The sequence below is a fragment of the Rhodnius prolixus genome, unplaced genomic scaffold (genome assembly GCF_049639745.1).
Source record: "Rhodnius prolixus isolate KJV_2025 unplaced genomic scaffold, Rpr scaffold_12, whole genome shotgun sequence".
Taxonomy (NCBI): Eukaryota; Metazoa; Arthropoda; class Insecta; order Hemiptera; family Reduviidae; genus Rhodnius; species Rhodnius prolixus.
The window spans coordinates 11,855,157-11,869,865 of NW_027411635.1; the positions used below are offsets into that span (position 1 = coordinate 11,855,157).

The 14,709-nt window shown below is 32.5% G+C and overlaps 1 protein-coding gene across 20 annotated transcripts in view; it reads right to left on the bottom strand.

Annotated features, from left to right (window-relative positions):
* Positions 1-14,709, bottom strand: part of PMCA (plasma membrane calcium-transporting ATPase 3) — a 451,317-nt gene that overhangs the window by 53,707 nt on the left and 382,901 nt on the right. For 18 of the 20 annotated variants that reach the window (XM_074142761.1, XM_074142745.1, XM_074142749.1 and 15 more), the window contains one exon: positions 10,658-10,726. The exons of the other annotated variants lie outside the window; for them this stretch is intronic. In XM_074142761.1, coding sequence (XP_073998862.1) covers positions 10,658-10,726 — 69 coding nt within the window. The remainder of the gene's footprint in view (positions 1-10,657; positions 10,727-14,709) is intronic. 20 annotated transcript variants of the gene reach the window in all.

Genomic DNA, 14,709 nt, shown 5'->3' on the forward strand with positions numbered 1-14,709 from the left:
CTGCTGAAATAGTTAAAATTTGATGAAAAACAAAATAAATAAATAATAATGAAATAAAAAATAAAATATGAAACTGTTATAAAATAATAATAATTTCGTTTTTATAGGGCAACCAGGCTGATACCACAAGTTTTGCTCAAGTTAAGGACAGATTTGATACTAGTAACTGCTACCTTGCAAGAATACTTTAAAATAGCCCTGGCAGTTGTTCACCACTTATTAAAAGAGTTCTTGATCCCTGAACATTTGGTTAATAGTAGAAAGAGAGAGAGATTCTAACGCAATCTTTGCTACTTTAGTTCATTAAAATATCAAATAAATTAAATAAAAAAGTGGCACAATTAAACCTGATAAACTATTTTTAATTGGAAGGGTAAGCGTAGAGTTTTTCTGTCTATGTTCGTATCAGTGACCAATCCACAAAAATCATTCATAATCTTGGAGGTGCTAGGGTTTCTATGTGCAGCTGGCTGCCCATAGATTTATGCTCTTTCTTTCAACATCTACAATTAACTATGCAAAGATGGAACTGTTAAATATAACTAGAGAACACTGTCAGTTGGTCAGCAAAGTTGTCCGCTTTATTAAAATGTATAAATAACAGGGTTTTTTTCTACACACTGAGGTTGTCATCGGCCAGAGGAATGAATTTCTTAAATTAATATAATTGCTCTATATTATAGTAATTATTAATACTAAAAATTAAGCAATTCCAAAAATTGGCTGTAAAAGACCATAACGAGCGAATTGGTTTGTTGTAGCCCACTGTTGTTAGTATTGGTTTCTAATCATGTTTTTATTGATATCAATACTTTTTTTTCAAAACGTACAAAAATGTAACTATTATTTAATCGTAAATAAAAAGTAGAGACAAAAGTTGTACTATTAATAACTTGCGAATGAAAAAGAGTTACTTTATTTAACTAGTGAATCTGTAATTTTATTTAATGGTTTCAAACGTCGTTTTAAAATTTTAAATAATGTGTCAATGAGTGCGTGGCTTTCATAACTAGACTACTCAAATCAATCAAATATTTTTAATTAAACAGAAGATGCATTTTAAAATATATGTATAGTTTAATTCAAAATTGTAACGAGACAGTTGTCAATCGATCAATTATATTTATCGAACTCAAGTCAAATTTTCAAATACTCACAATATAAATATTGTATTTAAAGGATTAAGTGGTTAAACGAGCTCAAACATAAAAGGGTGGACTAAAATGATTTATCTGTGTTGTATGAGGACACAAAGCACAAATAAAGACTTTAGAAGAGTTCAAAAATGGAGGTGATCATCGAGTTAATCACAATATCAATTGAAATGCATTTACTTGTTATCTTTCATTTAAAAAAGTTTGTACAATTCAAGCTAAACTTTCATGCAATGTTTTATTTTGTTGTACTTGTATGGAAGTTTAAGAGTTACAATTAAATGGGAAATGAAAATTATTTCTTTTTTACATTATACTATCTGTGAAAGAAAAAAAAAAAGATAATTAAAAATGAAAATTGAACACATATTTTATCAAAATCTTGTGCCTTTCTTACTATTTTAAATGTTTATGAAAACAAATATAAATTTTAATCAAGAGATCATCTAACCATTCTATATTATAAGAATGCCCAAAGGTAATTCCGAAAAAGAAACAAAAAAAATCGTTCTTATTTCAGTCACTACAATTTACAAATATTATTCAGAGGCGGTGTCATTGAGAACGCAATATTTGTAGACACACTAAAGTAAACGATCGCGAAAAACCTTTGTCACTCAAAATAATGGTAACTAATCGTAGAACTAGTAACTTTTAGCCAATACTTTTTAATTTAATAAATGATAATTGATGTATACAGAGCAATAATCTTCATTACATTCCTCAAGGAGTTGATACCTCACTGTGGGTAGAAATGTCACTGTTACTATCTTAAAATATTTACTTACAAGGAGTCGCTAGTGCTCATTCATTTCTCTCTAATGACATCAAAATAACAAGGAATGGATTTTTTTTTATAGCGCGCTGGATTGGCATTTCAAAGGGTGTCGGATTTCAGTCTGGTCAGTGTTGCTTCTAAATTGTCTAGCATCCTCTAAAGCTCACTATCTAGAGGTTATGGACTGGGATGTCTGTAACTAACGAAGCGATTACTCCCCATTCAACGACTGAGGAGGTACGCTTCGGACATTAAACATCGACTAAAGAAGAAGAAGGAATTAAGTTTTATGCTCACGTTATTACTAAGTTCCGGTTCTTTTTTTTTAAAGACTTTATTCCTAAAAAAAAAAATCGGTTTTTCTAAAAAGTCTTGTCTGTAATATGTTGCTCATGATTTAGTTTGTAAGAACCGGCAATCATGGAACCTCAAACAATCCTAAAACGTGAAGAAATCGAAAAAGCACATAACCAAATTGGTGCTCCAATCGGCCAGCATTTCGAGCTTATAGTGCCTGCAATCATCCCATTAGAAAGAACAACTCTATTTAATTAATGAAACGCTAGCTTTTGTTTAAAATTAAGCCACCTTTCGCCAAAAGTGCCGATTCGAGAATCCTTCACGAATCAAATAATTGATGGGCGCAAGAAATTGGGCCTTTCAATTATTTGTTCACAAAAAAAATAAATGACAGATTTTGCATTGAGGATTGGAAGCTACTGAATTACAAACCCCCCCTCCCCTCAGATTGCCAGTGTACGCTGATTGTTCTTTAGTGCTATTAGAAGTCACCGAGATTCACGTTTTAGATGAATGGTGAGGTTAAACAAAAATGCCGCATTATTATTTAAGGCGCGTCAACATCTGAGGTTATTGGCGCTCGGAGCTATTTTTACGTGAACTGCAGTCCTCCTGAAAGTGTTCTCTCGTTACAGACAACACTGAGCATCACTAAGAAGCTCCTAGGAAGAGAAAATCTAATGGGCCAGCAGCTGATTCGAACCCGTGATCTCCGCGTTGGAATCTAGCATTCGCTAACCACTCAGCTAATCCCTTTCCTAATGCGGCTTTATTTAGGAACGATGCTCGAAACACCCAATCTGTCAGTAAAACTTTCACAATTTCTACACGTTGTGGAACCTTGAATTGTTTGACTACTTGTTACCAACAAACTAAAAACACGTGCAGCATTTGACTACGACAGCTGCATACAATGGCCGCCCTTTGCTGAAAACACAATCTCCATTTAAAACCGACATTTTAGAATATAACCTTTTAAAAACGAGGTATACTCTGTTGAAACATTGGATGAAAAATAAATTGATCTTTATTTTTATTTACAATTACTCACTCAAAAGCTTACAAACTTACTCATAAGGCCACCTTATTATCAAAATTAATGTAAAAAAAAAAAAAAAAATGAATACTCTATTGATTTAAATTAACATATGTTAAACACGATCAAACCGAAATTTAGTGCTTTCGAGGACAATAAAATCTGAAACAGTTTTACAAAAACATGCTCTAATCTGTATTATGAAAATAAATGCGATCTGAGAAGACAAAATAGAATTTCCAAAACAAAAACAAAAAGTAGAGAGCTTTTCTTTCGCAAAAAAAAACTATCTTTTGTTTATGAAAATTTGGCAAAAATATTTAACAAATTCGACAATGATAATGTTATAAATAATTAAACAAGAGAAAACTGTACTCATCTAGACTGGTGCAGCAGAAAGCTCAAAATTCTTAATGAAATTCTGATTAATTAAGATGAAGGACTGACACATCCCAGGGAAAGACAAGCGGCAGTCAATTAATAAATTTTCTGTTAATATTCAACAAAAGTAAAGTCATTCTGAAGTAGCTGTCAACACAAATTATCCTACTCAACCCTAGTGCTTTATGAACAGGGAAATTAAACTCGCCAAAGAACTACGGATGAACCCAGTACTTACTCTACAAAATGAACAACTACTTAGTCAAACAAGCAGAAATGGTAAAGCAACAACCAGCTACCTTACGCGAACAGAATATTTTCATATTAAAGTTGCGTAACAGGAGAATAAAAACGGGAAGACAGCGTCAAAACTTTCTTTTTTTTTTAAGCTTCTGTTTTAAGAAATGCGTAAGTTCTAAACGTGATTTTTTTAGAAAGTGAAGGAGTCTGCTATGTTCTGGAAAAACCAACATCATTTTAAAAGAGAGAAAAAAACATGTAAATTGTATAGAAAATAAATCAGAAAATTTAATAATTTTTTGGGGAATTCTTCTTGCTTAACCGGCAGCAACCAAACAACAAGCATTCGCCTTATCAGGTAGGTATTCGTTCTATTAAATAGTACAATTATTCTACTTAAAATTAACATGGATCTGATGTAAGCTATGTTTCAGAAGTAGTGCACATTAAATTCATAAATTTATCTCGTACATCATGAATAGGAAGCAAATTCGGGAGGAGGTTTTGGCAAATTTTTAGCTACCTTAGAGTGGAAGAAAAAGTAAGCTCCGTGACAATTTATATTATTAAAGGACCTTCAAATAACAAGCCTTTTTTTGGGGCCAGATGGCAATAAAAGGTTTTTCCCTAATAACTTCGGCGCAGTAAATTTAATAGATAAGTTTGTCACTGACTGCGTCATAGATTATCCCTAACCTTGGTCGACGCCTCTTTTGAAAAGACTTCTAAAGAAATTCATCGGATAGTATAATTTCATAGGTTACAGAAGATTTTTAATGGTGAACTCTTGAACAGTCGTCGAGTTTAAAAAGAATGAAGCGATAGCAGTAGATATACTCGTCTGATTCAATTCAAAGGGAAAGGGATTTCAGAGAAGATTACTCAGCTAGAATTGGAATGGGTTCGGCTAGACGGCTGAATAGGTTTCAGAGAGTCCCATTGACAAAATCTTCATAACCTCTAATGGGGGTTAACAAAGTTTGTTTAAAAGACTTCCAGTTTTAAAAGGTCATTTTGCAGCTAGCGTTGCGAGAGAAGGTTTGAATAATTATGTACACATTAACTGGATTGAACATATTACCCTTAAAAGTTCCCTTCATCACCTATAAAAACTATATAATGGATGTAAACTTGTCTTTCTGCATTAAAATCAATTGCAAAATAAAAGCGAGAGAAGATTATCATAGTAAAACATATAAACTAAAGATAAGTTAATAACTTTATAATTAATAGCTTTAAAATTAACTTTAATTAAGATTAAAAATCGCTTGATATGGAGAGAAAGTTCTAGGACGATTTCTTTTAGCTTTCAAATACTGTCTACTAAGATTTGGTAGATGGTGGTTAAAAATCGCCTAGTAAAATAGACGATTACTTGACTATTTCAGATAAACGCCTATTGCATATGCTGTTTCAAATTGTTTTTACTCTAAATCAATTTTAAAAAGACTTTTACCATACTGAACGTATATTGTCTACTAACATTTAGTAGAAATTCCAAGATTAAACACAGAACGTGCTGGTCCTTGGTTGTGCAAGAAAATTTAATCACATTGTCTGCAGTCGTTGTTTAAAAGGATTAGCCTTTATTCTTAGTCAGAAATTTTGGAACGAATGAATAAATAGTTCTGGCACCTATATAATATTTTTGAGTAATATATTTGAAATTTCAGTCTAAAATTCTAAGTTGGAGGAATATCAGTCCACAAGAAGTGCGTCTGTACAGAATGTCTTTTCCCGAGTTTTATGAAATATTTTAAAGAGGGTTCCATTTGGGCATAACGTTTGTGGGACTTATCTCTTTTGAATTTAAAATTCAATGAATATTAACTAAAATCAATGAACCAGATGGAGGAATTGTGACGTTTCAGTTTTTTAATCATGACTACTATCTTATAAGTGAATCAAGTGTTATTAAATTCAAATATCTTTTTAATACGATTTCGTAAATTCCAAAATAATTACATCATGATCAGATGAAAAGACGCGATGCCCTCTCTGCCCCTTTCGGATCCCTTCTGAATCACAAGTCTGTTGAGAGAGAATCGTTGTGGTGGAAGACCAAAATCAAATTTGCTTGGCGCAACAATATGCACAAATTGAGTAATACAATTTTTTTTTTTTGTCCCATTACAAAATTTGCAGACCTCTGAACTACCAATGAGGAGCTTTTCTTTTTTAATAAAATTATCTAATTAAAACTTAGCCTTCAATTTAGTAATGATACACCCTATGCAAGCTAAGAGAATCTCTATTTCTGAATTTTCAAGAAAAAAAGAGATAAAACTCGGCAGAAACGAAATATTTCGTCGTAAAAATTATCTAGCAATCACACAAGGAACCACAGATAGATTCATGTTTTCATTATTTAACAGATTAATATTATTGTTTAATATGGTTGCAAAATAAAAAATAGGAGAAAAATTTAAATATTGCATATGTGAGTGAAGGTTCTGGTTCTGCTATGCGTTCAAAAAATAAAAATAAAAACATTACTCCCTTTATGATATATAACCTATTAATTAGCCTACCCAGAAAAAAGAAATCTGAGATTATAGCTAGCTGGCTAGAAAAAGAGAAAGGATTAATTAATAGTATAATAATAATAATAATAATAAAAAGTACACAGAAATGAACAATATGTGGCTGAAATAAATATATATATAAATATTGATTCATGATTCAATAATAATGATAATCAGTATGAGGATGAGATAGGTGTAAGGTGCTGTCAGAAGGAGTACTGTCAGGCTGTGGTGTGGCACCTTCGCGTCTAGAACATACACTAGGTTTAAATAAATGTTATCACACACCAAAATAGAAACTAGCAAATACAAAAATAAAAAATAAACAAATAGAGAAACAAAACAAAAAACAATATAAATATGACAAGAAAAATCCAAAGTCAACTTATCTGTATATAACTAAAAATAAGATAAAACACTTGAATAAATAAATATATAATATATGAAGTTAGCGAACTGATCTGAGAGCGGCAGCCACTAAGTACTTGCTTGCGCTAAAGCTGGCAAATAAATTATATTCTTGCTAAAAGCACAAACAATGCAGTAGCCCTCATTGCTTCATCTCATTAATTTTGTATTATTATTTTTATATATAAAAAAAGTAAGTCACCCGAGGGTAGCTTGCGCTGAATTTGAATACCTCCACTAAATCACAAGATATTAATAAATAAATTAGGTATTAAATACATACACAATAATACACAACCACGTATTATTATATATGTATATTTATGTATTATCTACTGGCCAGAATATAAAAACATGCTTGATTTTTTGTTTTTGTTTTGAGCTTTCAATACCAGTCTGCTCAACTTCATCCTTTACTTAAAAAAAAAAAAAATATCCTTGAACGTTAAACGACGACCAAATATGGAGATGTTCCAGAATCAGCATATATTCATCTTTATAAAATGAAAAATAATAAGAAGAGATATTTATTAAACGGAACATACTGTAACTTAGACTGAAAAGTGACTGAAACTCAGCGCTGGAAAAATTGAAAATATTTAAATCATGTGACAAGAATATGGTGGTTTCTTTGGTGGCTGTCATCTATGTTTTTGTTCACCTGGCAATGATACTGCTAGCAAAGCAGATTGCTGTGTGTTTAATGAAGTAGTTTTTGATGAATGCTGGTTATAACTGTGAGTTCCCCCTAACATAGTGGTCTAGAACAAAACAAATCAAAATCTACTATTAAAAATATGCAATTTATTCACTCAAGGTTTGCTGTAGACCTCTGCAGACTCCTGACTCCTTCTGTGTCCTTCTTCAGAAACTGTTGAGGATGGTGATATAGGAGTTAATGAACACTCCGTTCATTTATGGAAAGGTTAACATTCCATGGATCATTCTATTCACCTTCGTGTCAATAGATATAGTTTTTGAAAGACACTGAAGAAGTTAAGAAACATTAAGTAAATAAAGTTAATATTTTTAATAAAAGCTTTTGTTTTACTTAAAGCTTGCGCTTTTAGTAATCCTTCAATTTCAACAAAGACAAAACTATAAATGATTTATTCGAAAAATTATTTTTATATTGGTCAGAAATGACTGTAAAACTAACTAATGGAAAATTTAGGCTTTGGAAACACTCACTGAAACAGAATTCACCCTATCTGAAGATATTAACGATCAGAGCCTCTCTACAGCACTGTCTTCCTCAGAAAAAAAAAACAACACAAGCCAATTATAGACTAAAAATCTATTCCCAAACTTCAAATTCACTGCATCCTTGAGTGGAACTGCCTAAGTTCTTAAACCATACACGAGCACTGACCAACTGTACATAATGATTACAACCAAGAGACTTAAAAGTGGTTCGTGAAAGACTAGATAGAATTACACTTTACTTTAGATACATCAGTCCAGTACGGACTCTGTCAACAAGTTTTAGATTGACGAAATTCCACAGAACTTATTCATGAAGTTGGATGTTTTGAAGGCGTTCATTCCTGTAGAGGTAGACAAAATATACACATGACCAGAGTCTTACCAACTTTCAGGTTCAATAAAAGGGAGGTAAGCGTCTAACTTTGGTCAAGTTCCTCGTCTCCATAAATAACCATTACTACCCTTACTAAAACAATAACCTTAGCAGAAGATCATTCATAGAAACTCCTGAAACATTTTACGAACAGTTTGAAAATAAAGTCACAATAATTCAGCGTAATATTACTGTTGGAATTTATGTCTTAGGTAAGGTAGCTTACCTAATGAAAAACTTAAAAATTGTTTGAAGCTAAAGCGCTAAAACAAAGAATTAGTTATTTTGGAACAATTAGAGGCATCGAAAAAAAGTACCACTGATTCTGGATCATCTTTGCCCAGCCTACACAAACAAAATATTAAAAAATAAAAATTCAAAAAAAAAAACGGTGCATCAGACAAGTAAAAAATTAAAACGTTACATTTAAAATACATCATAAATGGATGTAATAATTACAAGAGTAATTTGATTACAGACTAGATGTGCACATGATGTAGCATTATACTATAGTCTTGCAGCTGCAGCAAAGAACCAAACTTACTTGTCTTTCCTCCCAAACTACTTAAAATAAATTAATATAGGGCTGTAGAATCAGTTCTGTGGCGTAAGTGCCTTGGAATGCCAAATGTTTAGGACATGAAGTAAAGTAATGAGATGGGCGACATCTTGACAAGCCAGCAGCAACTCCTTTATAAGACCAGCAAACCCAAATGTAATTATTAAAATAATTCCTACCTTAAATAAATTTATATTGTGGATGTTCAAAAATGTAATATTCATCGCAAAAAGCTACTACATACGAAAAGTAAAATTATGAAAGAAAACAAATTTTTTTACATAACAATCAGTGCTTCATTCTTTTTAAACATTCTTGTATATACTTCGCTTCTTTCTTATTATATACTTCAACATAACTGTAAAATATGAAATACACAAACTACTAAACTTAAGGTCTTGTAGGTTATATGACTGTTAGCCAGCAACAGCAGGATCAAAAAAAGGGAAGGAAAATTTGTTGTATCCCACTCCCACAAACGGCCATCTCGGCCGCCCCAATGCATATAAGCAACTTGGATCTGATGTGACGACTCATGGAGGAACCTTTCCACATCCTGTAGTGTCGCACTTTTTTTTAGATAGGCAGCATCAATTTCACCATTCCCGCAAATAGGATAATAGTCCATTACATCGATCCTGTGCAGATGTTTTTTTATGTAGTCATATCCAATTTCAAACAAGATAGAATGCAAAGGCTCGGCAGGTCAGTTAACAACCAACTGTTGGAGCCCAACGTTCGCCTTCGAAAACTGGGATTTGCTCGGAGAGCCATCCTTGGCCACATCCTTTACCAGCGTGTTGAGGATATCTACTTACCAGGCCTTCAAAAATTCTCTTGAGCCAGCTATTCACAGCTGGCTCATTGCCTGAAATACCAGCAGAACTGTCTTGCTTCATTTCCCCTTCAAGGGTATTGTAGACAGACTGCATCCAAATTTACCATGAAAGAAAATGGTATGTTTAACATCAGATTTTGTTTTAAACATGAAAAAATCTTAGAATTAATATTTTGTGTTAGCAATGATCTAACATTCAGTCAAATAATTATTGCTGGCTATTTTATGTCTGGGGATTGAATTTAAAACAAAGATGTAAAGTTCTGCGAGCAAAATCCTGCCAAGTTAATTCTTTGCTTCAGCTAAAATTAATCAATAAATTTTAATACTGACTACGGCCTAAGGCGCTCATACAGGTTTACAAAAAATATCAAAATTTCTCAAATTTAAACAGACAAGAGTTACTCTCGGTGCTTCCTTTAACTTATACCTAAAAAAATTAGTATACTTCTTGAATACTGTCCACCTCGTCACTCACTCTTAGAATTAATAATAATATTCTTCAATAAATGTACTACTTAATAGAATAAAAATTAATAAAAATTAAATTAAGAAAAAATAAAATTGATTCGATATCAGCCAGATTTCTTTCCTGTGAGGCCAGCACGCTAAGCTGTCACTAGACAATAGAGCAGCATGCATCATCAAAGAAAATAAATTCATGTAATATATATGTAAATATTTATGTTTTTTGTTTTTTTTTGCTTTTTTTTAAATAATTTAAATCAAACACAAACAATCCAGCAACTGGGGAGCACACTAAGTCAAGAGGCTGTTAAGCAACAGTAAGTAAGAAACAGAAAACCAGTAAGTAGCAAACATCACACTTTTTTTGATCGGATTGGAATAGATTTCTTACAGCTTGGTCGGTAGAACTCTTGGAGTACGGGACTGGAATCAAGCGTTCCTGCAATTCTCCGCCTATCACCTTTACAGGGACCAACAGTTCCAGAGAAGGCAACATGGCAGTGTGTGTCAAGGTTGAGAATACATAAAAAACAAGAAGGAAAACAGGGTGCTTTAACTACATGAAACAAAATTTAAAGAATTTTTTTTTTTTCTGTATATAGAAAATAAATAAAATGAAATAAAAATAAAATGAAGAGAAAAGTAGGAGCATGATGCGTGCATGAGCCTGCACAAGCGCAGTGGAGGCCCTGCACGTCACACTCAGTAAAATTCCAATACAAAAATGCTTACACTCCCTACTTTTGTTACTTAACCTTTTGCAATCCAAGCCGATGCTAGTTAACTCCACTTTCCTTAGATTTGTAAATTACAATTTAAAAAAAAAATATTATACAGCACTTTTGAATCAAATTAAACTTTCCTTCCACGTTCTGCTCACACTGAAACCTCATTTCAACTAACTTGGAACCTCATTATGAACCTCTTTACTCGCAGATTGAACTTTATTTTAAATCAACTTGATACCTATTCAAGCAATCAATCAAAACAATTTGGACCAATCTTATATTAAATTATTCAACATACCTTATAACTCTATATATTTTCTAATTTCAACCACTTAAAAGTGATTGCTGTCATTGTTTATGTTGGTTTCTCAATACTACTTATTTTTCAAGGCGCTTCATTATATCAGATGATTGACACTCTGTACCTTCTTATTGCATTGTTGGACAGTGTTCTCCTATGACAGACAACAATGTCTATTACTGTCACTTAGCTGTGGAGACTCATATGCTTAGACCGAGAATTTCACGTGGATTCACCTCTGAGATAAGCTAATCCCTTTTAATTTTCTGAAGATGGTAATGTCTGTCAACAGATAAGTTTACCACACTGTATTTGTTTCTCTATCTAAAATTGATGTTCTTTTGTCTATACGTTAGTCCGCTCGTCTAGTATCTGGTGTGCCTACTTTAAGAAATTGTCTCAATTGCTTATAACGAGGTGCTAAGTTAATTTAAAGAAGGTTCATTAAGTGAAAAAATTAGTTCAAAGTGTAGTAATAACTCGGCTAAAAAAAAAATACATATTTAATTTGGATGGGAAAAGTTATAATTCGATTGAAAATTGCTACACATGTAAGAGCTAATTAACGTGTCAAAGCATTTCATCTGGACATAGGAGTGCAAAGGGTTAAACTATTGTACATTAAAATAATCTACAAAATAAAAACAATACCGCGTCATGCTTAAATAAAAGGCATTGAACTTGTTTATACAGAAAAGATATCCAATAAAAGTCACGATCATTGTGATCTGCTCATCATATAAATCTACTTAAAACTAATACATGGAAAGTTAGAGACAATTTTGGGCGGTGAGCCAGCTTCTGGCCAATCCCAAAGCTTACATGATCATCAGTATTTTTGAGATGAACACCATTTGCTTCATCCTTCTCTTCAACCTTACCTGTTTTCGATTTCTGTCCAAATTTACAGTTTGCTTCAGCATGTTCATTCAGATACTTTGAAAACTACTTTTAAAGTGTGCGTAATACACGGTAACACACTATACCAGACTGATCGTTTCAGTCAGTTTTAATGACACAATCACTCATCGCTTAATTATTCATCAATCACATAATCATTAAGAAATCTAAACGTCTTAAGAAAGATTTTTTTTTTTTTAGTCAACGTTTTCACAGTTTTTCAAGGTTTTATTCTAAAACATCGGTTCTTGAAGAAAGAATGTTGACAAATGGGCCTACTAGTGAAATAATGTAGTCAAGATATGTATTATGAACTCTGTCTAACCCGGGTGGGTCCAAAAAAATTATATTTAACCCGAGAAATGAAACTTTAAAAGAAGAGAGCATTAATGGGAATCCGTTTTGGTTAGAGCAATGTTGGGTTGAGTTTCTTTTAATATGGAGTTCGATTGTAGAATGTCAGCAAAAGAAAGGGCTTTGAAATGAGAAAGAGAGCGCGAGAAGATGAGTAAACACAGTGGCAGTAGAGAAAATAATAAGAAAATTCTGAAAACTATTGATGAAACACTAGGAAATAACAGAATTTGTCCTGCAAGAAAGCTGAAGAATAAATACTGGACAAATGTACAAATCAGAACGGAATGATTGGTGCAATGAAAAGTTGTAAAAAAAAAACCTCTGAAGATTAGAATTGAAGCGAGGTAAAGAACGCTGATTAGGAAGGCTTAAGAAAAGAAGGTAGCAAGAGCTCTCAGACAGAGATTGAAAATAATGAAAGAAAGAAGTTCTGGAATCTTCGAGTTAAGAAGCCTTAAGATAAGCGTGAAAAGATTAAATGACCCAAATAAGGGTCGTGTCAAAAAATTTAGTTTGTGACCCGGAGGATTGTCATCCCTGGAACCTTGCGGCAAGACGATAAACCTGTAGAGTTGGCAATGTAACCATTACCTGATCACTGAACAACGAGAGATCATGAAAGGTTATCATAAAATTAAGTATTTTGATTGTCATGTATCCGTTGCCTTAATATTTACCGTTAATTAACGCAAAGTCTGTTAAATGCCGACTGAAAAGACTGCAGCTGCTTTGAGTAAGAGCGATTGGTATCACAAAAAAATGTGGTATACAAAATTAATACTCAAAAAAGAAGTAAGCAAGGTCAACCAGAAAACAATTTATTTTATATTCAATCATTTCAAGATATGATTTTACTTCAGCAAACATACACGTTTTGAGGTTGCCAAAGCAGAATTGTTTGTTTTTAGAAAAAAAAAAATCGCAGAAAATTCAAATACTGAATTTCTTTTGTGTAACACCATTGGATGCGGCAGTAACTTGGCGATCAAAATCCCGTAACTAGGAGTACCGGCATTAAATGGCAGTGGCGATGGTTAGGATTCTCTCTAATGTATGATTAGACGTAATAATTATTAGTAACGTACGGTTTTTACAACACCTACAATGTTATGAAGAATTAAATAGGATTCGGAAATGCAGAGGATAAACAAAAAAATGTATAATCAGGGAATTGTAGTCAGAGAAAATCCTGTGAAGGAATGAACTGAGAAGAAGGCAGAAAATTAGCCGAAACTTTAGGGTAAGATAAAAAAAAAAATTAAATTAATTTAAACATTCTAGGTACGTATTTTGATTGAAACATAGGAATCGATTCGATCGAGGCTCCTAGAAATTTCACCGTCTGGCGATGTTTAAAAAAAAATTAATAATAATAATAGTGATATTAATAATATATTAAAAATTAAGTATTAAAATTACAACAAACATCTCAAATTTTAACCATTTTTTTGTTTTGTTTCCAGGGAAAAATTAATAATTCTAAGAAATTACACCATGATTGTATGTGCAAAAGCTAATAGCGTATTGGGTTGTCATGCCGAAGGTTAGGGGTTCGAATCCACGCATCGCTACTTTTTTTCTCCCCCTCCCTTAAAAGCCTCTACAACTCACAATCCGCTAATGGACAGTATAGTCGGTGACGAGAGAAAACTGTTCCTAAGCCAGTCCTGGTACCAGGCAACAAATATTCATACGATACATGCTGACGCGCCTTCAATTTAATATTGGTAACTAATAGCGTGTCAAAATACTTTTTACAGCGTACGAAGAATTTAAATATTTATTTATTTTTTGCACAGCTTACAAAAAAAAAAAAAATTAAAATAAAAGTAGAATTAGAAAGAGAAATGTGTAGCAAATGATGAGAGACCTTCACTGCTTGATCTTCTTGCCTATTGCAACTTCAAACAACCTAATCATAGGTTAAATATAAATCATGTATCTAGTGGGAATGCAAACACACTTTTTATTGATTTTTAGGTTTAAAGTTAAAAATTAAAAAATGTTATTTGTAAACCAAATAATACTAACAATATAAATTATAATTATATTTAAAAATTAGTAAACATTTAAACAATTGGAGAGAACAGCCCACAGAAATTGGTGCGCCGGAATGGCACGTCAGAGGCGCCAGATTCGAGACCACAGCTTCTTGAT